The sequence below is a fragment of the Montipora capricornis genome, chromosome 6, assembly GCF_036669925.1.
Source record: "Montipora capricornis isolate CH-2021 chromosome 6, ASM3666992v2, whole genome shotgun sequence".
Taxonomy (NCBI): domain Eukaryota; kingdom Metazoa; phylum Cnidaria; class Anthozoa; order Scleractinia; family Acroporidae; genus Montipora; species Montipora capricornis.
The window spans coordinates 73,430,022-73,455,244 of NC_090888.1; the positions used below are offsets into that span (position 1 = coordinate 73,430,022).

At 39.8% G+C, this 25,223-nt stretch overlaps 2 protein-coding genes across 2 annotated transcripts in view; one reads left to right on the forward strand and one right to left on the reverse strand.

The window, feature by feature from the left end:
- Positions 1-860: 860 nt before the first annotated feature.
- On the reverse strand, positions 861-1,400 carry LOC138054410 (uncharacterized). The gene has a single exon (XM_068900853.1). It carries the CDS (start codon positions 1,398-1,400, stop codon positions 861-863), a length of 540 nt encoding a protein of 179 aa, XP_068756954.1.
- A 1,751-nt stretch (positions 1,401-3,151) lies between these two features.
- LOC138054509 (pre-mRNA-processing factor 17-like) overlaps positions 3,152-25,223 on the forward strand; it is a 25,187-nt gene continuing 3,115 nt past the window's right edge. Inside the window, exons 1-18 of the mRNA XM_068900961.1 lie at positions 3,152-3,339; positions 3,535-3,621; positions 4,639-4,699; positions 5,286-5,354; positions 10,384-10,435; positions 10,621-10,658; positions 10,896-10,988; positions 11,385-11,434; positions 16,519-16,612; positions 17,072-17,195; positions 19,060-19,150; positions 19,859-19,904; positions 21,239-21,340; positions 21,455-21,519; positions 21,923-21,973; positions 22,136-22,176; positions 24,717-24,809; positions 25,217-25,223. The exon at positions 25,217-25,223 is cut by the window's right edge and continues 70 nt beyond it. Coding sequence (XP_068757062.1) covers positions 3,163-3,339; positions 3,535-3,621; positions 4,639-4,699; positions 5,286-5,354; positions 10,384-10,435; positions 10,621-10,658; positions 10,896-10,988; positions 11,385-11,434; positions 16,519-16,612; positions 17,072-17,195; positions 19,060-19,150; positions 19,859-19,904; positions 21,239-21,340; positions 21,455-21,519; positions 21,923-21,973; positions 22,136-22,176; positions 24,717-24,809; positions 25,217-25,223 — 1,341 coding nt within the window. The 5' untranslated portion in view covers positions 3,152-3,162. The remainder of the gene's footprint in view (positions 3,340-3,534; positions 3,622-4,638; positions 4,700-5,285; positions 5,355-10,383; positions 10,436-10,620; positions 10,659-10,895; positions 10,989-11,384; positions 11,435-16,518; positions 16,613-17,071; positions 17,196-19,059; positions 19,151-19,858; positions 19,905-21,238; positions 21,341-21,454; positions 21,520-21,922; positions 21,974-22,135; positions 22,177-24,716; positions 24,810-25,216) is intronic.

Sequence of the window (25,223 nt, forward strand, 5' to 3'; positions counted from 1 at the left end):
GTAAATGAACATGATTGAAGGTAGATGAAAGTAGATGAATGTAGCTGAAGGTAAATGAACGTGAACAAGTGAAGGTATATTAAGGTAAATGAATGTGAATGCACGTTGATGAAGGTATATTAAGGTAAATGAACATGAATGAAGGTAAATGACGGTAAATGAACGTGATTGAAGGTATATGAAGGCATATGAGGGTTAATTAACAATTATTCCATGAGCGCGCGTTGGATATGAGATGGTATAAATAGCCAACGAGGCGCGTAAGCCCTGGGGAATGGTGTTCTTTCGTTGACAGAGTTTTTGTCGAAGAACGAATGCAACGACTCTAGATAAAGTCTTTTGTTCTTGGTTTTTACGCCTGAATCCAAAATGCTTGCATAATTTGGGTGTATGTCGTGGCCAGTGGTTTCGGCATGCTGTTTTACCGCAGAGCCGATATTCCCATTAGTTCCAGGTTTGTGCTCAGCACCCCGAGACTTCCAACGTCTTTTACTCTCCCCAACATATGTAAAAGGGCACGTTCTGCAACTCACTTTGTGTACAATTCCTTTCAAATGTTCTTTTGTCGGCCGGTCTTTAGGTTTTTTGAAAACATGACCCAAAGTTTTTAGTGGCTTGAACGCCGTCTTAATGTTTTCGCGGCTTAAAATCCGTCTAATGCGCTCTGACACACCTTTAATGTATGGAATTGATGCATATGCTTTTGGGCTCTTCCGGGGCTTTGGTTTTGCGTTGTTCGATTGATCGACCGACTTGATGAAGTTTTCAGGATAGCCATTAGCTTTCAGGTCGTTAATAACGCGTCGTTCTTCACTTCGTTTTCGTGCAGTCGTAGACGGAATACATTTAGCGCGGTCCAGTTAGGTCTTAACGACAGCTCTTTTGCTTTGCGCTGGGCTGTGTGAATGGAAATCTAAATACTTGCTCGTATGTGTGGCCTTGCGATATACACCCACCTCGAGCTTTCCGTCTTCATTCACAGTGCTGTTGGTGTCTACGAAGGCTATGCTCTTCTTGCCCATAGTTATTGTAGGCATCTCTACTGTAAACTGAATGTTGGCATTCATCGAGTTTAAGTGACTGTGAAAGACCTCAACACCGTTTTGCTTCATGCACGCGTTCGAATCGTCAACATAGCGGCGCCACCATTTTGGTCTGACTGGCGAAGTTTCTAATGCTTTTTCTTCAACTTCTTGCATTACAAGCTCTGCGATAACAGCGCTAACTGGAGATCCCATGGCACAACCGGACACCTGATGGTATTGGGTTCCCTCAAATATAAAATAGCTGTTGTGTAGGAGAAAGGAGAGTAAGTCCAGGATTTGGCTCTTGGTGAGCTGTATGTGATTTTTCCAATCATCAGATTTCTCCAGTTTTCTCTGAACGATATCTATAGCCATGTCGATCGGTATGGAAGTGAAGAGTGAGATCACGTCAAACGACACAATCAGCTCGTCTTCGGCCAATTCTTGGTTGCTTACAAACTCTGCAAACTGGTTAGCATCCTTGACAGAGTATTCGGTTTCATTCGCAAGGTGTTTCAGTATAGAAGCTAGGTATTTTGAATAAGTTCATAAGTCGGTGAGCCAATACAGCTGTTTATAGGTCTTAATGGTATTGGCGTTTCTGTGTCTTCCGGGAGAGTGAGATGGTCGTCCATTTGCTGCAGTACCACTTTGTGAATCTTGGGTAAACCATAGAACGATGCTGGTGTGGAGTCGGAGGGGCGGAGCTTCCAGTAGTCTGTTTCATCAAGGTTCCCAAATTTCTTCAGATCCAAAAGTTTACCCTGTAACTCAAGCTCCTTTCTTGATGTTGGATTACGTCTTCTATCAGTGATTGGTATATAGACGTTCCGATCTTGCAGCATTTCTTGAATCCAGCTCCCCCTCCGACTCCACACCAGCATCGTTCTGTGGTTTATATTTTCTCTGAACAAGGTCGCAGAAGGCGGCCGAAAATTTAGTTTTCTAATATTTTTTAGATCTGTTTTAACCCCTTTTTTAGAATGAGTGAATGTATATTAATGCAGATGATGATAGATTTTTATAAATGAAGGTAACTAGATATAGATGAAGGTAAATGTATATAGACAGCCCGAGGCGCGGATCCAGGGGAGGTGAAAAAATGGGTGAATTTTCACCCCCCCCCCCCCCCTTTTATGAGTCCCCCTTCTTTCCTTTTTATTCTTATCCCTCAAACACCTCAACCAGGCTTTGGTTCCATTACATTGTTACAAAAATTCACCCCCCCACATTTCAAAATCCTGGATCCGCGCCTGATAGATGACTGAATTGTGGGAAACTGAGTAATAGTTGAGGTCACACTACCCACTTTTGCCCAAGGGAACATCGTTTTACCTAGGGAAATTTTACCTGAGTACACCCGAGGTATTTCCCCAGGTAAAAAGGTCACACTGAAGAAAATCACATCTAGGTTTACAAGGGTTTTTTCGCTTTTCCATTTTTCTTTGATTTGGACCGGTTTCTTCTCGTTTCTTTTCTGCTTTGTGCTTTACTGCTTTTTTCGGCGGATCTTCTCTGGTTTTTGCTTGCGTGGCTTTGTCATCATCCGCTTCTTCTCCATCTGAATTGGAACTTCTGGCACTTGTTATAAACCGCCGTTTTAATAAAGGTAAAAAAAAAGGTAAAATCTTGCCTAAATCCAGCCAAATGAAACGTGTACTGATTGCAAATAATTTATACTTACACGTTCGATCTGAACCAGGGCATCTTCTTCCTTTGATACACGCACACATGCGACAAAAGCGACAAAGAAATTGCATTTCGATGTGTTTCAAGTAAAACGTGACACGATTAAATAAAATCTATCATCAGCGCGTTTGCCGACGAGCATCTATTGGCTAACTACCTCGGGGTTTCAGTTTACCCCTTCAAAACATGTGGGGTAACTGTCAAGGGAAATTCTATTGTTCTCTTGACATATTCAAGCTTCGATGGAAAAAAATTTCCCTAGGTAATTTACCTGGGGAAAAATCGGTCACACTTCTAAATTTAAGTTTCCCTAGGTAAAACTGTCAACAAGTCAAGTTTACCTAGGGCAAAAGTGCGTAGTGTGACCACAGCTAATGTAGCGTGTCGACTCCGGGGGTGGGGTCTTTGCGGACTTGCGACTTGGTAGCCTGGCCAACTTGCAAACAAGATGGCGGCAATTCATGCACTGACTGCTTACGGCGGCGATAGCGATTCTGAGGAGAATGAAAGCCTTGAAGAAGAAACTATAACGCCAGATCATATTGCTCATTTAAATACTGAAGTCTCAATTTCTCAACTGCAATCAAATATTCAGCTTAAAAGTGCTCCGGAGGTCACAGCAAAGGTAAGTTAAGTTATTTATGGTGCTCGTCTGCCCATGTTTCAGTCGAATTTCGCAACGTCTACTTTGGTTCCTTATTGCCGTATTATCAAAATTATCTCCAAGTGGAATAACTTGTATGTTAAAGTTGATTATCTTGGTGAATATTGTCCAAATAGGGACTGTCGATGAGCTTTTATCCTGCCTCTCTCTTATTAGGAGGATATTGGCGTTATAAGACAAGTGGATCCTTCAGCAAAAGAAGTCAACTACAATCCACGATATGAGGAGATGTTTACCCCACAGGTTTATATAATTATAGTTCAAAGGCCTTTGCCTTCGAAATCGAGTCAAGAAATTTAAATAAAGAATTATTCAGCTTGGTAGTGTAATATTTTGAAAGTGTTGTTGATGTTTTAGTTTTGCTTTGTTTGCTACTGATCTTACGCGTCAGTGATGAAATTTTGGAAAAATTACTGTTTTCTTAGTCATTAATGCATTTCAGAAAGGCTAATATTAATAATTGTTATTATAAAACAATTAGGATAGTACAAGCACTCTTGTTGGTCTACAGCTGTGTTTACAGTACTGGCCGCAGGAATAGCAGCATTGCACGCACGTATCATACGCTTAAGTCTGCCATATTGCTTGCAATTTTCACGCTAATTACGCATGCGTTACGTTAGAGTAAAAAAATACACGAAAGTGAGTGTAAATAATTACACGCAAATTCTTTAAAGTGCGTTTAAAACTTTACATGCAGAGTTTCATGTAAATGAGGGCAGAGTATTCACTGTTGTACATCAATTTGTAGCGTCTTTTGTCTAAGAAAATGACAAACATAGCTGTGACATCACAGGAATTGTGATTGGTGATGTGTTGTCAGACATGTGTTTTGATTGGCTGGTAGGAAATATGAGCATGTATCAAGAACATCTGTTTCAATCAAGAAGTTAAAAAACCAGCGTTTTCCTTCATTTGTCTAGTTATTTTTGAGAATTATTTTATAAAAGCAATAGAGGCCTTTTTTCTGTGTTTTTTTCTAGACAGTTATGCAAACCCTAGACTGCGTCTCGGGTTTGTATAACTGTCTCAAATTCTCTTAACTCCTCCTCATGTGTAAACAAGGGAAAAGTCTTCTATTGCTTAATTGTGACTTCTTTGCTTCTTTTTTATTTTGATGCCTACTGTTGAGATTTTGAGGGAGAGAAATCCATGAAAAAGCAATAATTATGTTTTGTTATAAAAAGAAGATAACCCCCAGCTTCCAAACTGTACAAATGCCACTTTGATAAAAAGTAACTTCATCGCTACGATCTTCAGGTTGGACCATCAAACCCATTTAAAACAAGACAGCAGACTGCACCCAAGAACACCCTTGCAGGTATTGATTTTTGTTTGTGTGTTAAGTGTTAGATTAGGTTTTTGCAACATTTTAAAAATTAAAATACCCTTTTGACATACAGCATTGGTAATTTATACTGTTTATGTACATAAAATTTGTTTTTAATTTCATCTAAAATGGAAAGTTAAAGATGCAGTCACGTTTGTTCGAGAGAAACAGACAGCTTTGTTTCTGGATTTCATAAAAGATTGGCCACATGGCACTTCAATTGTGTATCAACAGAATTACACTGCAAGTATGAGAGCTTACAAAGTACATGTACATAGACTGGCAATCAACCCATTGAATCTTTCTGAGCATGTCTTAGAAACTGAAACAGGCCCACACAACAGGAGAGAAAAACCCTGACAGTGGTGGGTATCATTAACCCACATACTTCTTTTGGGTCATTTACATGAATATTTATACATAATAATTAAATACAGAATTAAAGTAAGGATTTTGATGATGATAATAAAGGCAGTGACCAGTCTTTTGGTGTCTTAGTAAACTCCTGTGAGTGCTTGACCGATCACTGCACAGGTCTTCCCCTTGGAAAAAATGAGAACTTTATTTTTTGTTATAGGCTATGTTGAGCCAGCACATGTGAGTGATTTTACATTTGAAACCCAAAGAAGGACTTTTACTAGTTATGGTGAGCGTATTAAAATAAATAATCCTCGCTGGAGTACTTTTATTAATTTGACTAGGTGGTTAAAAGTTCCTGGAAGAGCGAGTGCAATACTACCCTGGGAGCCAGAGGAATTTTTTCCAAAGTCCAAGAGAACACTCAGAGCTTGAAATTAACTTTTTTGCTCAGGTGCCAGCTGGCGATTTGGTCGCCAGATCATAAATTTTGATCGCCAAGTTATTTAATATATGACTTACATCATAACAGGATTTAAATGTTACTTTACATGCAAGGAAAGTCAAAATTATTAAATAGCAAAAAAAAACAAAAAACAGCACAAGAAAGACCTCTAAAGCCACCATTGTTTTCGGCTTTGTCTTTTAATAGTTTGGTGATGGTGTACTGTAAGGTTATTTAAAATGGAGCGAGGCACAATCCGTGTTTTCCATAGCAAGGCAAACATGGATCCTTTATCCTTGCTTTTCACCGCTTTAAGGACGGTGCCTACTAATTAAAGATATTTTTGCCCCGATGTGTGATTATGCAGGAACTGTAGATCTTAACAAGTGTTATTGAAATCCAAAAAGAAAATTGGGGGTTACAACGCATTTTTCAAAGATAATTCATGAATAATATTTGTAAAAAGCTTTAAAATACAAAGCAATGTACATGTATGGCATTCTTTCTCAAATTGGAGCTTAATTATCTCTGAAAAATGCATGGTTACCACCAATTTTATTTTTGGATACCAAGAGTACTTACTAAGATCTACTGTCTCCGGATAGTTTTAAACCGCACAAAAATATCCCTGTATTAGTAAGCATCACCGATAGGAAATTTGAGTGTCTCGAGATGCGCAGAACATATGCGCAATAACAATAGTAGGCACCGTTCTTAAAACGTAGTTCTTTATTCTCCTACAGCTTGCATGGCAAGCATCTTACCTTTATCGGGAGTAAACGCAATACTACAATTGCTCGGCCTAGGCCCCCACACAACCACAATGCTCGTAACAGTCTGTGACTGGGATAAAATAAAACAGAGGAAGTTGGTTTCTTAACATACTTTTCTACCGATATTTATCTCCATTTATTAATCACCTTGTGCAGTCAGTTTTGCAGGTGTTCGCTTTCTAACAGAGGAGATAAGTTCTCCAACTCACTTTACATTAAGGGTACAGGTTGCTTATGCAAGTTTCAAACTCATTATGTGATATCCAGGTTCATTATCAATATATTATCAATATCAAGCTAGTTTTGAGGAGGTCCTTCAGTAAATTGGCTAAATCTAATGTACGTTTTCAGCACTCACAACTGACGATGGCGCAAAAATTCACATAAGTAACCGGCAAGAAGCAGATGGTGTTTAAGTGCACCTACGATCCCATGAAGCTGGTGAAACAATATGGCGCCTAGTAAACGCGGTGACCGAAGTATCAAAGTACATTTTGTGCACTATTAATTAACTATGTGAGAAACCAATTTTCTTGTAGTATTTATACAGTATTATTTTTAGAGGGGCACGAAAGGTGAGTCGTGTTCTAGCTACCAGTTCTGAACGATTTCATCATACATGTATAAGGATTCAAACAAAAAAGCTGGCTACTGTTTACCCTGGGTTATCAGACAAAATGTGATTCGCCAGCTGGCAACCAGTCCTGAAAATCTAGTCGCCAGCACTCAGTTTTTGGTTGCATTAAATCTCTCTCATATGGGAATTAATAAGCAGATTTGAGAGAGAAACTGCATGTAAACTCATTGCCAATAGATGAGCTTGGGGAAGGTACCTACGAAAGCGGGTGATGGTGCCAAGCAAAATAGGAGCCACGAGCAGGGCATGCAGGTATCCATGGTAACCCAGAGAGCAGCAACCACCACCATGCACCGTCACACTGACAAAGTCAGTGGAGATACTTACTGGTACCAACTTCATTACTCACCAAGTCAACCAGAGGGAGGGAAAGAAGGGGAAAACTGCCACACAAAGCACAATTCAGAGTATGAAAGAACTGCACAACCTCACACAGGGAGTACGCATCATATGACGCTTGGCGAAAAACATGTATGTCAAATAGGCATGCATGATCCGCGATCAATGCTGACCAGCATTGGCTTGATTTTAATTTATCCTAAATTACATTTAGCCACATTTAAAACTGCTCTTTTTGGATTGCCAAAGCCATTACAAGTACTTTACAATGTACATCTAAAATGTGGAGGCATTGAAGCAGCACAGACCATTGGAATGAGCTTTTAAAAAGTAATAGGCCTCCTTGTCCTGTTGAAAAGTGTTGCATAATGAACTAAGGCAAAAGCTTCCTCTTGAAGTGCCTTTGGGTCTACTGTTGCAGCAATCCTTCAAGACTTTTATTTTCTTTTTATCCAATCAGAAACTCTCTTATGACATCAAATGTTCAATGTAATTTAGTGAACTACTGTAGTTCAGTTCTTGAACTGATTTTCCACTTGAGCTCTAGGCTCATGTATCTTTTTTTTGGTCCTTAATTAAATGTTGCCCTTGACTCACATACATGTAGAAATTTATTTTATCAAATGAGTTGATAAAGGTCGAATAACCACCATGAAAGATTTGGAAAGCTGACGTTTCGAGCGTTAGCCCTTCGTCGGAGCGAATAGAGGAAATGTGGTTGTTGTAGGTTTATATGTGTGCGGAGGAGCTTTGCTATTGGTAGAAATAGGGTGACGTGAATTTGTGAATAGATTAATGGAATGAGAGGCGTTCATTGATTCCAGGTCCACCGATAGAGTGTGCCCAGTTGGAAAATAAATTTTTGTTCGAGATTTTTATGGCTTTCTGTGTTTCCGTGGTGCAAAGATAGGCCGCAAAATTAATAGTCATGTTGTGGTGGGAGTGATTAGGAAGATTAAAATGGCATGCAACTGGTTTTGAGGCATCAGTGTCGTTTTTTTCTACATCTCGTAGGTGTTCGCGAAAGCAGTCCGCCAATCTTCTCCCTGTTTCGCCTTTGTAGATCTTTTTGCATAGTGTGCAGGTTATGCAGTAGATGACGTTTGCGGAGATGCATGTAAAGTGGTCAGTGATTTTAGCAGATCAATTAGGTCCAGAGATCTTAACCATGTTAGAAATAAAGGAACAAGTTTTGCATTGTGTGCGTGTACATTTGAAAGTTCCTGGTTGGTTGTCTGACTTGAAAGCGCTCCTAACTAGAAAGTTACATATGTTTTTGTCGTGTTTGAATGAAATAATTGGTGGTAGAGAAAAGACGTGTTTAGTTTCGGGGTCATTGCGGAGAATTTTGAAGTTTGTGAGAATTAATTACATTTTTGACTGGAAGATTTTGTGGATGGTAGGTGAGGGTGAATGGAATTCTGTTGGTTTCTTCGTTTTGTGGTGATTGTAGTGCGGTATTTCGATCGATTTCTTGGGCACGATGTTTGCCTGTGGTGACAGCAGAGTCTGATAAAATTTATTTTTGATAAAATAAATTTCTGTTTCAATCTCCCACCGACGCAGCACCACAGTTTCTTTAGAAACTAAAAATTTTGTTTCACTTACATGTAGCATTCTCTAGGACATACATGTAAATTCCTCTGGCACCCAGGGTAGTGCAATGCTATTTACAGTACTGTACTTTAATTTATGAGCATAGTTATGCCTTATTAATACATGACATTGTACAGTGTGTAAATGACAGTCCCATGGTTGAGACCTGAGTCAAATTTACAAAAGCAAGGTTTAAGAGGCATCATCCAAGAGATGGTTTATGATAACATGGCATGTGCCTTTGTCCAATAACCATTATGGTAAAAATCTTTATGTACGCACTGCCGTGCATATTTGTTACATGTTGTGTGCAGTTTCTTTTTTAATCCAAAGTTTTTGTTGAGTTTGCGAGTTATGCCATCCGTCATGCACTGTGTGCAGTGGCAATGGGTCTTTAATGCCAATAAGCATAGACCAGGTGGAGCCTAGGGGGGACTGCTGTGGCTTCCCATCACATGATAACCCTATTTCATTCAATTTCACCATGTGGGCCTTCTCGGATTGACTTTTTCAGAAAGCTCAAGTCTTTTGTTTTTTACGGCAATTTAATCCCTCCCTTCCCTGTTTTTCTTTCTGGTTATTTTAGTGCTTGCCCTATCAGCTGTTTGTAACCTAGTTAGTCCTCTTTAATAAACTATTAACTGCACCCTTTCAGCCCTGTGCTGAAGCCCCGTCATGGAGGGGTGATCTCTAGTCTCCTCTTCCTTGTCATACACAGTTTATCATCAATACACGGTGCTTCATGGAAGTTCCTTTTTCAACCTATTATCTGGCTATTTTGAACTGTACATGTAGGTGCTCGTTAATCTCTCAAAGGAAAGCTTGGAATAAGTTACAGATCTCTTGGAGCATGGAATCAACAATAATAATTATTATTTTTATACATTTACATTGTAAAGTTGAATCAGTGTGAGTTAGCTGGTAGCTTGCACCAGAGTCCACTTTTAGAGTGATTTTAGAGTTCATTATCTTTGATGCCTGCTCAGGTCTCAACTGGGTGATTTGCCATTTTTGAATGAGGTCTATTACTCAGAAATGATGCAGCCAATGTTGTCAATTCTTGGGAGATTATAGCACAGCAATATTCTAACCTAGATAATTATTGATGATTTTTGTTATTACCGGTACTTAAAGGGGCTAGGTCACGCAATTTTAGGCAATTTCAGCACTGATCGAATGGTCATAGAATTAACTAAAATATCAAAATAACTGTTCAAAACTATAGAAGAACACTAACAAAACACAGGGAAGCCAAGAAGGGACATGGATGGACAAAACTGGAGAGGATTGAAATGGATTGAATTTGGGTAAATTTGGAAAAATGTCTACCCACCTTTTTTCAAATTTTATTTCAGTCTATATCAAAATGTCATTTACATGGCTGGAAAATCATTCTCAGTTGTTATATGGCTGTGATTTTGCAAATGAAAGACTCTTACTCTGCCAATTTGACGTTTAGAGTTCATAATTAACAAAATTAAACAAAATTACCTAAAATAGCGTGACCTAGCCCCTTTAATTTCAACAGGATATGCATTGGATCCCAGTGCGACTGGAGGTGCAGGAACCAGTGGGGACAGGTCAGTGATGTTGCCATTTGGCTTTTAATAGAAACAAACAAGTCCCAATAAGGGCATAAATTATTGGGATTAACTACCACTCAGGCAATAATGTAAAAGCAGTCCTTTTTTTCCAGTCCAAGATGCTGCATTATGAAATTGTAGATTCAGTGTAAAATGATTGTGTTGTGTTTGTTGTGATACAGATATGTTGGTGATGTGACAAAAGCAGAGGAGAAGAAGGGTAGGGCTTTTTATTAATTTTATTTTGTTCATTTCTCTCAATTGTGACTGCTCAGAATTTGAGTTGGTAAATAGCCCTTTTAGGGCAAAGTACTTTAAGTTTCAAAAGACCGTCATTACTTTTAAAATATTACATTGTTAGAGCAACTTATAAAATCTTATCCCCTACTAAAATTGCATTGTACATGTACATGCTTGGTCCTGACCTTAATGTATAAGTGTACATTATGATTTTCAGGTGTAACAATATTTGAAGTAGCAGCAGCACGTGTTGGCGACAAAAGGAAAAGAGAAAAGCCAGGAGATCCAGGAGATATTGAAGGATATAAAGGTAAAAAATCTGATCAGTTTATGATGTGATGCAGTATTGGTTTCTCTTTGTTCCAATAACAATTGTTGTTTGTTTGTTTGTATTAATTTGTCAAAATTATTAAAACTGGTTCTAGGGCAGAACTTTCTTAAACAATTTTGCCTTTTCTTCCACTTTCATGAAATCAAGGACAAGATTAATTCTGACAGATATGTACATCACCAATGGTGTAACCTTGTGTTGAATGCAGATTACTCTCTAAAGCTCTTCTGAAATCTTATATATTCTCAGTTTGAGTGCTGATAAATTTTAATGAAGGCATGCAATGGTTTTGGCGAAACAGAGATTTTTGATGCTGGTTATTTTTAATCTCAGCAAGACAGATAAATTATTAATAGTACTATTGTTGTTTGCCAGGTCCATGGGCAACCTTTGTTGATGAGTCAAAAGTTGCCAAACCATCAGAGGTGAGATTGCCAAACACTGTCTGAGCTGAAAACTGGTTCCTACAGTGTAGATATTGCTTTTCATTGTTTAGATTTGCAAATTACAGCAGGGTTGTGTTACTAGTTTATAAGCTCAGGTCATTGTAACACGAATAATAATTATAATGATTATTGCATATTCACACATTCACATGTGTTATTGGTATAACATGCCCTGTTACATGTACTTTTCCATGCAGGTAGGTGTCAACAAGACACTAAAGTTTGCATGAACGATTCCCCACTTTCTAAAGAGGCAAAACTTGTACTAGCTGTTTTTTGAACAATTTCCACTCCCAGTCGACCTATGTGACCTCGAAATCCATCTGAAACAGCACCCAGAGTACCCATAACTTCAAGTACAATAATTGAAGCATTCATTTTCCACATGCATCTTATTTCATTTTTGTGTACACCTGTAGTTCATATTTTCTTGCCCTCCTTTTCTTTCACCCTACTGTCCACAGGTATGACCAGGGGTTTCAATAAAATTTGAAGTAGGCAGCTGGTTTGAGTCTAGTAGCCGACTGTATCAAGAGGGCGCCGTTAGGCCCCTTCATCTAGGGGGGTCTGGGGGCATGCTCCCCCAGACGATTGTGAAATCTGGAAGCTCTGAAATGTGATTTCCAGCATTCTGGGCACCAAATTGAGTACAAAGATGAAGGAAGATTTCTAATCAACAGAGACACTGAGTGTGCAATTAAGCGCATTCTTTTGATGATTTCCAGCAAAGAAAGATTTGGAAAACCATTTCAAAAGGAAAATTAACGATTTTTAACGTTATATCATGTTTCGACAACTTCATGTCATCATTACTACCAATTTCAAGCTGCCGGGAATGGCAAACCTCTCTTGCGCGTTTTTTCAAGTGCAAATTTCAACATTTCTCAACATGAGAAATCATTTCTGTCGAACGATAAGAATATGTCATTTTAATCTGAACAAACGAAAAGGCTTAGCCGATGAAACTAACGAAAAATTTACTGTTTTTGGAAAACAAGTCTTGATGCAACGATTACTCAATAACGACCTTTTTACATTAAACGTCTTGATATGTTTGGAAACGTAACTAAACGTAATTGAATTACATAAAAAATGTGACGGTTGGTCTAGGCAAAAATGCGGACAAAAGTTATAGCCGTGCACTGTAGCTCAAAGATGGCAATATCAAACCTGATAATTATTTTGAAATTGAGGCTTAAAAAGGTACATTCAAGTCGATCAGAAATGAATTTTACTTCAGGTTTGAAGGAATCCTTCAATTAATTCAATGTAGGGTAAAAAGTAGCCGACTTCTCTGAGCGACGCAGCCGACGCTTTTTGTCGGCCGTCGGTGCTTATTGAAACCCCTGTATGACAATGTCAATAATAATTATGTACACTGTACAGTACTTGTACTTTGTCTGGCTCTTGCCTGGGAAGAAAACACCAGGTTCTCTTTGCTTGCACTGAACTGTAAAAGGATTTTAAGATTCCCATTTTTGATCCCATTTTTGATCCCAAAGATTTTGACTTGTAAGGTTTGATTCTGAATATCCACTCTTGTCCCAAAGTTCTTTCATAACTGCATGTATCCCTTCTTCCTACTGTTCTCATTTCTCGGTGGATTTTGCAAAGATACAAGTTCCTTTGCCTTGCAGTGTAGCAGTCACCATTCGCTGTTTTGCAGTCTAGCAGTTGCTGTTCTAAACATTGTCCATTTCACACTGTTAACATGTCTTGTTTTAGGCCTTGCTGTGGGTTCTTCTTAATCTGCTGACATGTTCCTCAACTACATGTGTAAAGCTAGGCTATTATCATTATTATGTTCGTTATTTAACAATTATTCGCCGAAGGCGAAGTGATTATCGGTGAATATTCACCGAGACGAAGTCGAGGTGAATATTCACCGATTATCACTGAGCCTGAGGCGAATAATTGTTTTAGTATAAATACACAGGTGATTATTTCAAAAAAAGAGAAAAAAAAAACATTTCAATGCGAAATCATCTTCACTTACAGTGGCAAAACGACTACTGGCAGCCATTTTGTCCGTCGAGGTGATTATCGGCTGATAATCCGAGATAGCGAGCCAATGAGAGCACGCGATTTTGTATAATCACCTGTGTATTTATACTAATGATAATTATTGTTATTGTAATATTGTTGTTTTTGTTATTATAATTATTAACAACTTCATCAAGCTGAGTGGTAGGTGGGTGCCTGGATGTCCAGGGGCCCCCACTGTGATCAGCCAGTCCCTTGACAGGAAAGCGCTCCCATGGCTAGCAATCCCCGCAACCCAGCCATGAGCCCCCACACCATGCTGAAGGGACCTGTGGGCTGACTAACGACAGCCCAGAGCCTAAGGGAATCATCCTAAATCAAGGCCTAAATGATTCCCTAAACCCTAACCCTAACCCCTGGGGGGAATCGCTGCCAGATCCTGAGGCACTCGCCAGGTATAGCAGAAAGACCATAATTATATGTACCAATTATAGTAACCTACGCGCCACTCCAAGAGTGGACTGCAGTGGAGTCGTGACATACAGTTGGTAACCGTTGCTGGACCAACGACCCATAGACTTAATTAGGTGATCTCTGGTTTCGAAAGCTGTGGCCGGAGAAGGAGCCAGGTATCCAAGCTGTAGATAAGGTTGACTGCAGGAAATGAGTCATCTGTACCCATGACAAGGTTTGACCATCATTCTTGGTGAACAAAGAGAGGACCCGTAGCTGGAGGTATGCCATCAGGGAAGTGATGGGACAGATAGATGAACGGCCATGGCCAAAATAGATGAAGCATCCTTGAGGGACAGGGTCCGTTTTTGAACACTTGATGCACACACATAGACAGGTGGGGTTGGGTGTAGAATCGAATTGCAGGTCCTGAAGGGAGAGGTGAATGGAGGTGTCAAAAGGGGAGTTCACAGTAAATTCTCCAGCCTGTAAAAGTCTGAAAAACTGGTGGATGCAGGTCACGAGATTGATGCCACATTGGAGTGAGTTGGGAGGGCCCACAGTGTGAAAGTCGTCTAAAGTAATGCTTGATGAAACCAACATGGTAGTGTGAGGATCCATTCAAGTAAATAGCCGATGGTCGTAAATATGAAAGGAGCCGATCACAGACCAAAGGGCAGGGTCAATTCAACGAAGAAATGATCTTTCCAACGCATTCTGAGAAGAAAATGGTCCTCAGGGTGGACAGGCACATTCTCAATGTCAAATTTTGCCATCAAGGCTCCACGTCCAAAGTCTATTATCCCATCGATGACGTCATCCACTGACATATACTGTACAGAAAAAGGCTCCCTTTGAACACTGTCATTGACACTGCCCCCTGGTGGACTGGAAAATTTGAGTGTTACACGCCATTTTCCCAGCTGATGTTTCTTGGGAATCACGCCAAAGTGACTATTATGGAGGTTGGTAAGAGGTGGGGTGGGAAAAGGGCCACCAATTCTGCCTTTATCCATCTCGGCCAGAAAATATTTGTCAATCACCTCAGGCTGGACTAAGGCTGAAGACTTGCTCTGAGCTGCAGATGGGTTGAAGCCCAAACAAAAGCCATAGAGGAGACCTGTAAGGACATAATCTGCCACTGAGTGGTTGGGATGTCCAGTAACTCCGACTCCAACTTGCCTGTGTTGATGGGGGTGATCACTGATGGAGGGTGAAAAGGAGAGAACTGCCCTGCAAAGGAAGGGCCTAAGCCCTGGGGTGGGCTAACTCCAGCAGGCAAGAGAGATTGGATTGTATGAGGAGTCCCAGACAGATGATGAGGCTCAGAAGAACTTCAACCAAGACAGCTGAGGTAGAGGAGGTATGCCCTTTGGAAATAACTGGAGTATGACCGTGTCACCCAGAAAAACGTGGGAAGACGAGTGGCTGGGCAGAGGGTCTGAGGAACAACTGCTGGGCATGTAGAAACTGCTGACCGCAGTAATGGAACCCAAATCGTCAGTAAACGAATGACTGTACAATGACCCTCTACCATAGGGATGTGTGAAAAAAAACATGAAAAGGGCCAACTGGGAGTTGAGTGCCCACAACCGGAACTCTAACTGGATTGTAACAGCCACAACTCCACGATTCGTTGACTTCGGGTTTGGAACCAAACTGAGTTCGTTTTTCTTGGTCGCTGTACGCGCCTGCTTGTTCGTTTTCACTGGTATATTTCTTTGCCTTTCTCGTCCTAACAAAGATGTGAAATGACCAAATTTTTGAGGTTATGCGGACAAACCTTTTTCAATTTTCTCGGCAAACCTCCACAGCGTTCAGACCAGTTTAATTCCAGGGTAGTTGCTGCAACATTGGTATGAACTGAAACAAGAAACCAAGCCACTAAAACTACAGGATCAAACGAAGAGAGCAAGGGGTCGGGGTCGGGGCCGCTGACGTTTTTTTTTTTCTGGTGGGGGTGGGTGACCAAGACCGGCGTTCCCCCTGTGTAGACTGATAAGGGCAGGCTTGCTGTGTGACTTGTGCTAGATGCTGCACTTTGAGACTGAGCCTGAATCGCTAGCACAATTCCAGGTAAACAACCCGATAGGGCTTTAGACATGGCCTGGGCCAGCGTATCCCAGCTGAGACACATAGCGGCGGAGGATGTACTTGGCGAGGCGCTCGACGAAGTAGTTGTTGACAGTGTTGTGGTCAAAGAAGAAATAGGCAAAGATGTCACGGGCCACATGTTGGTGGAAAGGCTGTTGCTCGTCGATCAAGACATGATTTGTCATGGGAAAGACAAGCAGAAAAAGTAAGAAAATTCTAACGCTGAGAACAACCACTAAAAAAGGAAGGCCACACAACACTCTCCCAATATAGCTTCAAATGGCTGCTACACTGAGGCCGCATGATCTACGTGAGCCTGTTCACGTACAAATGAACTGCTGACTGCTAAGCAACCGCTCCATTGTTGCGTGGGAAACCAGTATCTCTTTGTTTTTAACTAGGTTAAATTGCATTTAACCACAATTATTATTATTATTATTATTATTATTATTATTATTATGATTTTGATTATGATTATGATTATGATTATGATTATGATTATGACTATCATCCTTTATTTATTTTTCACGAAGGAACAAGCAGCCAAACTGGAAGAGTTTGAAATGACTAAGCAGAAGAGGAGCAAGAAAGAAGAAAAGAGTGTTGAAGAAAAGACCACTTTACATGGTGAGGAGGAAATGCAGATAACCTAAGGATAATTAAAGACAGAGGCAGACAGCTGATTTTCAAAAGAGTGAAGTGATCCTTGTGGACAATTTAAGCAACAATATTGTCTCTTTTAGACACCTGAAAATTCAGGTGGCTCCAATGGGATTCAAAACCATGACCTCTGCTATAATGAATGTTAGTGTATTAATGCTTTATCAAATTTGAGCTATGAAGCGACTCAGTTGGGAGCAGGTCAGTTTGTTGGCCTCATGTGATCCCGTGAAAGGACTTGATTAATTAAATAAAAACCTACTCTTCAAATGCATACAATCATCACAGCTGATCTTCTTGTGATTACTGCTCTGCTTACTGGTTCTTGTTGTTTGAAAGTACAAGCGTTTTCAGGCATTATTGAAATAATTTCTTTTAAAATCATTATTCTCCGTAATATTTAATTTGGTGCTGCTCTTGTTTTAGTGCAAGATTCAGTGGATTATCAAGGCAGATCATATCTCCACATTCCACATGATATTGACACCAAACTGGATACAGATGAACCACCAGAAAGATGTTTCTTACCCAAGAAACATATTCACACTTGGTAAGACATGAATTTTTTAAAGTGCCCCTCTGACCAAAAAATCAATTCATATTTTTCTTTGGATTTCAAAACTATGTTAACAAAACACTAAGTGACCCACATTTTAAGCCTTGATTTCAAAAAGACACCTCTTTATTTTAACTGTAATTTTCCTATTTAATGGTCCGCCATTACTAACATTATGTTCTTGAGAGAGCTGGATCGAGGAGAAAATGACGTCAAAGGCTCACTAGTTTAAGAATGCAATATGTGTGTATGCCGCAGAATTAATATGCAGCACGGGGGTTTTGGGCTTTCAGACCTTTAAATTCGCGCTTTGCAAATATAATAAGCTGCGTTCACACACTGACATTTTAAGCTAGTGAGCCTCTGACGTCACTTTTCCCTGGATCCAACTGTCTGAGGTCCAATCGGTCAGTTTTGAACGTGAGTAATGGCGAACCGTGAAATCCAAAACTTACACTCAAACTAAACGGCCTTTGGATAAAAATCAAAGCTCAAAATTTTGCCAGTCAGGTGTTAAGCAAACACACTTTCAAAATCTGAAGGAAAAAAGGAAGTGGTTTTGTTGATCACAGGGGCACTTAAAATATTAATTTTGTTCTTAATATATTAGGTTTGAATTGTTCAGAAATGAACAAAACAAAAATGGCAAAAAGAAAGAAAATAATTTCACCAACACTCCATTTAGTCCAATTGACTAAGTTTTCATTTTGGCAAACAGTTTATCCTGCCATTTATTATTGAAATTTCATTTTCAATAAGCTTCTTTTGGGAGCACTATTCAAATTCCTTAATAAAAATAAGTGGCTGTAACAACTTTTTTGGCTTCTAGCATGATAGTTTCTTTTGATCACTGTGTCTGGTAAGAGATCACCAAAAATAATAATTTTGATATTGGTGAGTGAATGAGTGTACTTATCTAAACTTCAAGTTTATTGGTTTACACCTCTCTATTTTGCAGTTTTTGCCACAACAATTCACACAGTTGGAAGAGCACTGTACTGTACTTTCCTAAAACTAATTTTTTTCTTTTGTAACAAAAAGACAATTGAAATTAGTGTAACATGGGTAATTTCAGCTGCTGATGGGGTGATGTCTTCACGTACATGTAGATCCACTCAAAAACTCTGTCCCCTTTAACCCTCTCCCTCCTAAAAGTGCCACTCATAGATTTTACTCTGTCTGATGCCAGATCAATGGGGTCTCTTCAGGGATGAAAGGGTTTAAGTGATGTTGTTACTTCTGAGAAAAATTAACAGAATCAAAATGGAAATTGAATTAATGAAAAATTACATGTAGATGTAGATGTTGTTAACCCATTCATCCCTGAAGAGGCCCCCATTGACGAGTAAAATCGTCTGGCGTTAAAATCTATGAGTGTGATTCTTGGGGGTGGGGGGGGGGGGGGTGAAGAGGGTTAATGGAGGGGATAAAGGTTTTTCCTGATATCAACCCATTGACCCCTCAGGCGCCCTAGGATGCCCTCAGTTGACGAGTGAAATTGTCTGACAGCAAGAAAGACCACATACAAGTGCATGTGATTGACGCGCGAATGGCGGTGGTGTCCAATTACAGGTATCCAATTTGGAGTTGTTTAAACTGGATCCCTGTAATTGCGCACGCACAGGATCGCGCGCCAATTACGCGACAAATAGGTGCGCACAGAACCAATCAGATTCGAGAAATTTGTAATAGTTACGATTACGTGCTGAATTATACTCCACTCAGTCAGTTACTATTGCTTAGTAGGACTGAAATGTTGTGAGTGTCCATGTTCTTTTCTTTGGCATCAGGTCAGCCAGTCTTGGTGCTGTTTTTATAATGATAATACATGTAATTATCATTATCATTGGTTTCCTAGGACTGGACATACCAAAGGAGTCTCTTGCATTAGATTCTTTCCCAGGTCTGCTCATCTGTTGTTATCCTGCAGCATGGATTGTAAGATTAAGGTACCAAAGCTCTTTCGTAATCTTACAAACTCTTACGGTTCTTTCGATTGACTGTATTCCGGAATAGGAATACGTGGAATAGAAGATAGAAATCCTTCGTATTTACGGAGATTCACCATTAAAATTGCCAAACACCTGCTAAAATGCTATTTTTAACATATCTTTGTTATCCTATATTTCAAAAGACTTAAGTGATTAGAGTGTAATGTGAGGTGCTAGTATTATACCCCATATGAACCATGTGAGCGTTAGCCCTACTAATGGAAATGGGCCCACACAAGGACAGACCGGAGCAGGCCGTGGGAACTGAAGATCTTAAAGTCACGGCAATGAACATGTCCAAGTACAATGAAGGGTTACGTTTTTACAAACGTTGGCCGTGTAGCACTTTATATTTAACAGACTTAACTGATTAGAGTGTAATGTGAAGTGCTAGTGTTATACCCCATATGTTCCCACGGCCTGCTCCCGTCTGACCTTGTAGCTTAGTCGGTAAAGCAGCGGTGATCTAACCCAAAGGTCGTGGGTTCAATTCCCACCCTGGTCAGAGTTTTTCTCTGTCCTTGTGTGGGACCATTTCCATTAGTAGGGCTAACGCTTACATGGTTCATATGAGGTATAACACTAGCACTTCACATTACACTCTAATCAGTGCACTCTTAGAGTACTTTACTTCCAATCTAAATAGTCTTCTTGCTGTTGCTTCAGCTCTGGGAAGTTTATGGCAAAAGGCGGTGCTTGAGGACATTTATGGGTAAGTTGCTTCCAGCATTTCCATAAATAACTACTGTATTATACTTAACAATGACCAACTCAGAACATAGTAATTATTGATCTAATTATCTTAATTGATCTTAATTATCTTGATTACCCTTCGAATTACCACCGTGAATGGAAAGCTGGCGTTTTGAGCGTTAGCCCTTCGTTAGAGCGAATAGAGGAATTGTGGGTGTTGTTGATTTTTATGAGGGTGTGAAGGAGCTTAGCCATTCGTGGAAATATGGTAGAATAAATTAATGGAATGAGAGGCGTTCATTGATTCCGATTTTTGCGGCTTTCTGTGTTCCCGTGGTGTAAGGATACAGTGTAGGCCTCAAATTGTCATGTTGTGGTGGGAGTGGAAGATTAAAATGGCGCGCAACTGGTTTTCATGGGTCTATCTATGTCGTTTTTTTCTACATCTCGTAGGTGCTCGCGAAAGCGGTCCGCCAATCTTCTCCCTGTTTCGCCTATGTAGGGCTTCTTACATAGTGTGCAGGTTATGCAATAGATGACATTTGCGGAGATAAATGTAAAGTGGTCAGTGATTTTAACGCATCGATTCGGTTCTGAGATCTTAACCATGTTAGAAATAAAAGGACAAGTTTCGCATCGTGTTCGTGTACATTTGAAAACTCCCGGTTGGTTGTCAGACTTAAATGCGCTCCTAACTAGAAACTTGCCTATGTTTTTGTCGCGTTTGAATGAAATAGGTTGTGGTAGAGGAAATATATTTTTAGTTTCGGGATCATTGCGGATAATTTTGAAGTTTTTGACAATGACATTTTTGACTTCAAGGTTTTGTGGTTGGTAGGTGAGGGTGAATGGAATTCTGTTGGTTTCTTCGTTCTGTGACGTTGTAGTGCGGTCTTGGGCACAATGTTTGCCTGTGGTGACAGCGGAGTCAGGGTAGCCACGTTTTTTGAAAAACTGGGACATTTCCTCGCATTTGCTGTTTAAGTCGGACTCGTCACATAGAGGTGCCTTAGTCTAAGAAATTGAGAGAATGCGATGGCATTTTTTGCGTATTGTGGATGAGAGGACGAATGCAGCAGGTAGTTATGGGAAACTGTAGGTTTGTAGTGTACGCTTGTAGATAAATCGTAGCCGTTGACTGAAAGTTGAATGTCGAGGAAAGCAAGTGAAGTTTGGGAAATTTTGAGGTATTCGTATAGGTATTCGTATTCGTATAGTTTACAATAACCAACTCAGAACATAATAATCTCTTTGGCATTAATTCTATGATTTTTTCTCCTTGTCGGACATTGCTTGTAACTCTCTTTGTGATTTTGATTTCAAACCTAAAACCTAACCTTGGTTTTGCTTCAGGTCACAGCAAAGCCGTTCGTGACATCTCTTTTAACAACCCAGGAACACAGTTCCTTAGTGCTGCGTATGACAGATACGTTAAACTTTGGGATACGGAAACAGGTATTACATGTACAGTATTATCCAAATATACTGTATAACACTATATTTCTTTTTTAGCCTCTGAATTTAAATCTGAAATATCTCTTGATAAACATAGATATCTTAACCTTTTAGGGGAATGCATCGGTCGTTTTACCAACCGCAAGATTCCTTATTGTGTCAAGTTCAATCCTGATGAGGTAATCAGTTCTGGTCTTTTTTGTGATGTACAGTAATTATGAGAAATGTTTTTGGTTTCGTGATTTTTCCTAAAAAAATCCCCATTGAACACCAATTTGAAAAAGAAGGTTCCGAAAACAACTTTGGAAAATCAGCATTCTGTTTTGAAACATTTATTTTTCCTTCTGGTATGTTTCTTCTGAGATAATAATTAAGTAGGTGCGTGAACCCTAAGAATCAAATGAGCCCCACTGGTAAGATGAGTTGTTCTTTTTATACCAATTAAAATTCAGAGGAATTCGATCTATCACGTGGTTGAGGAGACACAGATAAACTGAAAGAAACGGAACAAAAAAATCGAACAATACATTGGCCAAATACAATGGTTGCAGTTACAATGTACCAACTCCTCATTATTTGCAGGACAAACAACACTTATTCGTTTGTGGAACATCTGACAAGAAAATTTTAACGGTAAGAGTGGTGGTTTAACCTTTAATTTGACGTCCGTCATGTGTGTCTGGCAGTGTTGAAGGCCGGGTCTAAAACAGATAGCCATTCATTCCTAACCTCCTTGCAGTGTAACATGGTTTGTTGGCGACTTTTCCCAATAGTTGTTTTTGCTTTTGTTTATAGTGGGACACAAGAGCGAATGAAATAGTTCAAGAATACGACAGGTAGATTTAAACAGCATGTTTTCCAAAAATAGTAATAGTAATAGTAATAATAATAATAATAATAATAATAATAATAATAATAATAATAATAATAATAATAATAATAATAATTTATTTTACATCTTTGCAAGGAGACTGAATTAAAGTGGGGTCAGCGGAAGCAACAGTATATAGCAATATCTAACTTACGTACATCTAAAAAAAGTCACACGGGAGCCTGCGTTGCAAGCGCTGAAAGGGAAGGGAAAGTGGGAGGCAGGGCCAGCGCTGAAATGGAAGGGGACTGGGTAGAAAAGGACTCCTTTTCCCCACTCTCCCCAGTTCATACTCTGTGTCCTTTATGGCTACAAAGTTGCAGAAGCTATTTATTTTCTTCCGTGGTTTTTCAGATACGCTGGCTCCAGAGTGGAGATTATAGCCATATCCATGGACAACAGGGAATTGAATAGTGTAATTGAGATCCCCTGTGTGGCAGCACTTCACATTACTAATACGTTTACCATAAATATGAGCGTCCCCCGTATTCTAGTTTGGCAGTCCAGACAGAAATAAGGCATCTGTGTCGTAAGAGAGAATGCGAAGTGCCCTGCACTGAATCTAGCTACACGCGGGCACGTTAAATACCCTCAGAAACTATTTGGGCAACCACGCACCGCTTGTGGAATTCAAACGTTGGTTAGCTTTTTTTCACAATGTACTCAATTTGAGTATTCCATGTAAGGTCACCTGGAATATAAACTCCAAGAAGTTTATAAAGTAATACTTACTGTACAGGGAGAGACCCAAAGATGCAGCGGACTTGACTGCTTCTTGAGAGAATTTTCCTCCCTGATTACGCTGCACTTAGACTTGGGTTTGAAAGCATAGTTATAAATATCATCCACTCCGCTGAAGAGATACCTCGGGCTACACCTTGGTACAATTTCAAAAAGTTGTATCAACTACACTTGTTATTCCGCTGCTTAGCAAAACGATCTGCTAAGAAAGGCAGAAAAAAGGCAAGGCAAACAAAGCCTTTAGAAAACCACCTATCACTGATACATGGCACAACCTAATAGGCGTTGAAGAACAAAAAGATCCCGGGCCTGGGTCAAAGCTTTAAAAGCAGAATCACTTGCTTCTACCACCGACAAGCCTATCGGTTGAGACTAGAATTAAATTGATGCAAAAACGTGAGACCAAAAGGTCACATTCACATAACTGCAGAGAAAATCAACACCAAGAAACTAAAAATATATCATCAAGACGAACTATTTTCTTAGAAGGAAAAAATATCACACAGCAGTATGAAGGTCCAGACTCTAAAGTATTACACACAACAAAACCCATTGCTAAATGAAATCTTACTGGAAGCTAACTAACCCTAAAAGTGTCGTCCATTCAAATATGTACTAGATAGAGCAAAATTATGACAAAGGAAAAGGAGACAAGACCACGTACAAGGGAGTCCTGTTACAATCTTGATTATATTTTGTTAATTTGTGTGGAGGGAAAACTCAACACCGACACCATTTGGGTTTCACGGATGGCACAGTGGTGAGAGCACTCGCTTCCCACCGTTGTGGCCCGAGTTCGATTCCCAGATTCGGCGTCCTATATGGGTTGACTTTGTTGGTTCTCTTCACTGCACCGAGAGGTTTTTTCCCGGGTACTCCGGCTTTTCCCTCTCCTCCAAATCCAACATTTGACTTGATTTGTGTTAATTGTTATTTCAGCTTTACAGTGTCCCCAATTAGTGCTCCAGTGCTAGAACGACTAGACACAACAAAGTTCCTTTCCTTTCCTTTCTTTTCCTTTCCTTTCCTTTCCTTTCCTTTCCTTTCCTTTCCTTTCCCTTCCTTGTGTTTACATTGGCTGATAACAATTTTTGTTTTGATTATTTAAAGTACCCAGGCGCGGATCCAGGCGAGGTGAAGTGGGTGAAATTTTCACCCCCCCCCCCCCCCCTTTTTCTGAGCCCCCCTTCTTGCACAGACCTCAAATACAATACAATACAATACAATACAACTTTATTTCTCTACGCTAGCCACACACAACAAAAGCTGGTTTCCAGGTGGGGCGTAGGTAAACACGTTACAATAAAGTATATATATATATATATATTTAAAATAGAAGTATATTACATAGAATCAGTGCGATCCAATAGAAAGCATGAAGCGCGAGGACGCAAGTTTGCGTTTGAAATCAGAAAGCGATTTCACGGTCTTTGCCTCATAGGGAAGATTATTCCAGAGCATTGCACCACTATACTTAAAGCTGCGCTTCAAAAAAGGGTTTGGTTCTATTACATTATTACAAAAATTCACCCCCCATTTCAAAATCCTGGATCCGCGCCTGGTACCCCCCTTGAGACTTTTCGTATTTTTCAAACACCCCCTTTTTTACCTTTAATGTTTTTTGGGGAACCCTCCAATTTCTCATAAGCCCCATCAGCCCCCCCCCCCCCTGTCTTAGTGAACGCTCACTGTCTTAGTGAACGCTCACTAAGACAGATTTAGTTACCACTTTTGTTAACTTGAAATCATTCTGTGCCATTTCAGGCATCTTGGAGCAGTAAATACAATAACATTTGTGGACCAAAACAGAAGATTTGTAACCACATCAGATGATAAAAGCATCCGAGTGTGGGAATGGTAAGACAAAAAAAAGTGGAAAGACACTATGCCACGGAACAGCACTTCAGCTTGTAATCTTTTAGCCTGCGAGCAGGCCCTCCGAGGGACTGGGGTTGGGGGTACTAATCCCACCGCAGAGAGAGAGCCTGCTCACAGGGTAGTAATCTTTGTGATGTGAAAGATAAGGTTTTAAGTGGGCCGAGTTTTCCGACTGATCATATTTACGACTCCATGTGTTAAGAAATAGTTACCGTTACACTCTTACACTATTTATTTTTCTTGCTTTGCTGTTATTGTTCCTTGTCCTTTATTTTCAAGGGGGTGGGGTGCGGTTACGGAAAGCTGGTTGGTTTTTTCAATGGCTATGGGTCAATCCACTTCTTGATATTTTCAAAAATCATAACTATGATTTTTTTTAATTTCAGGGACATT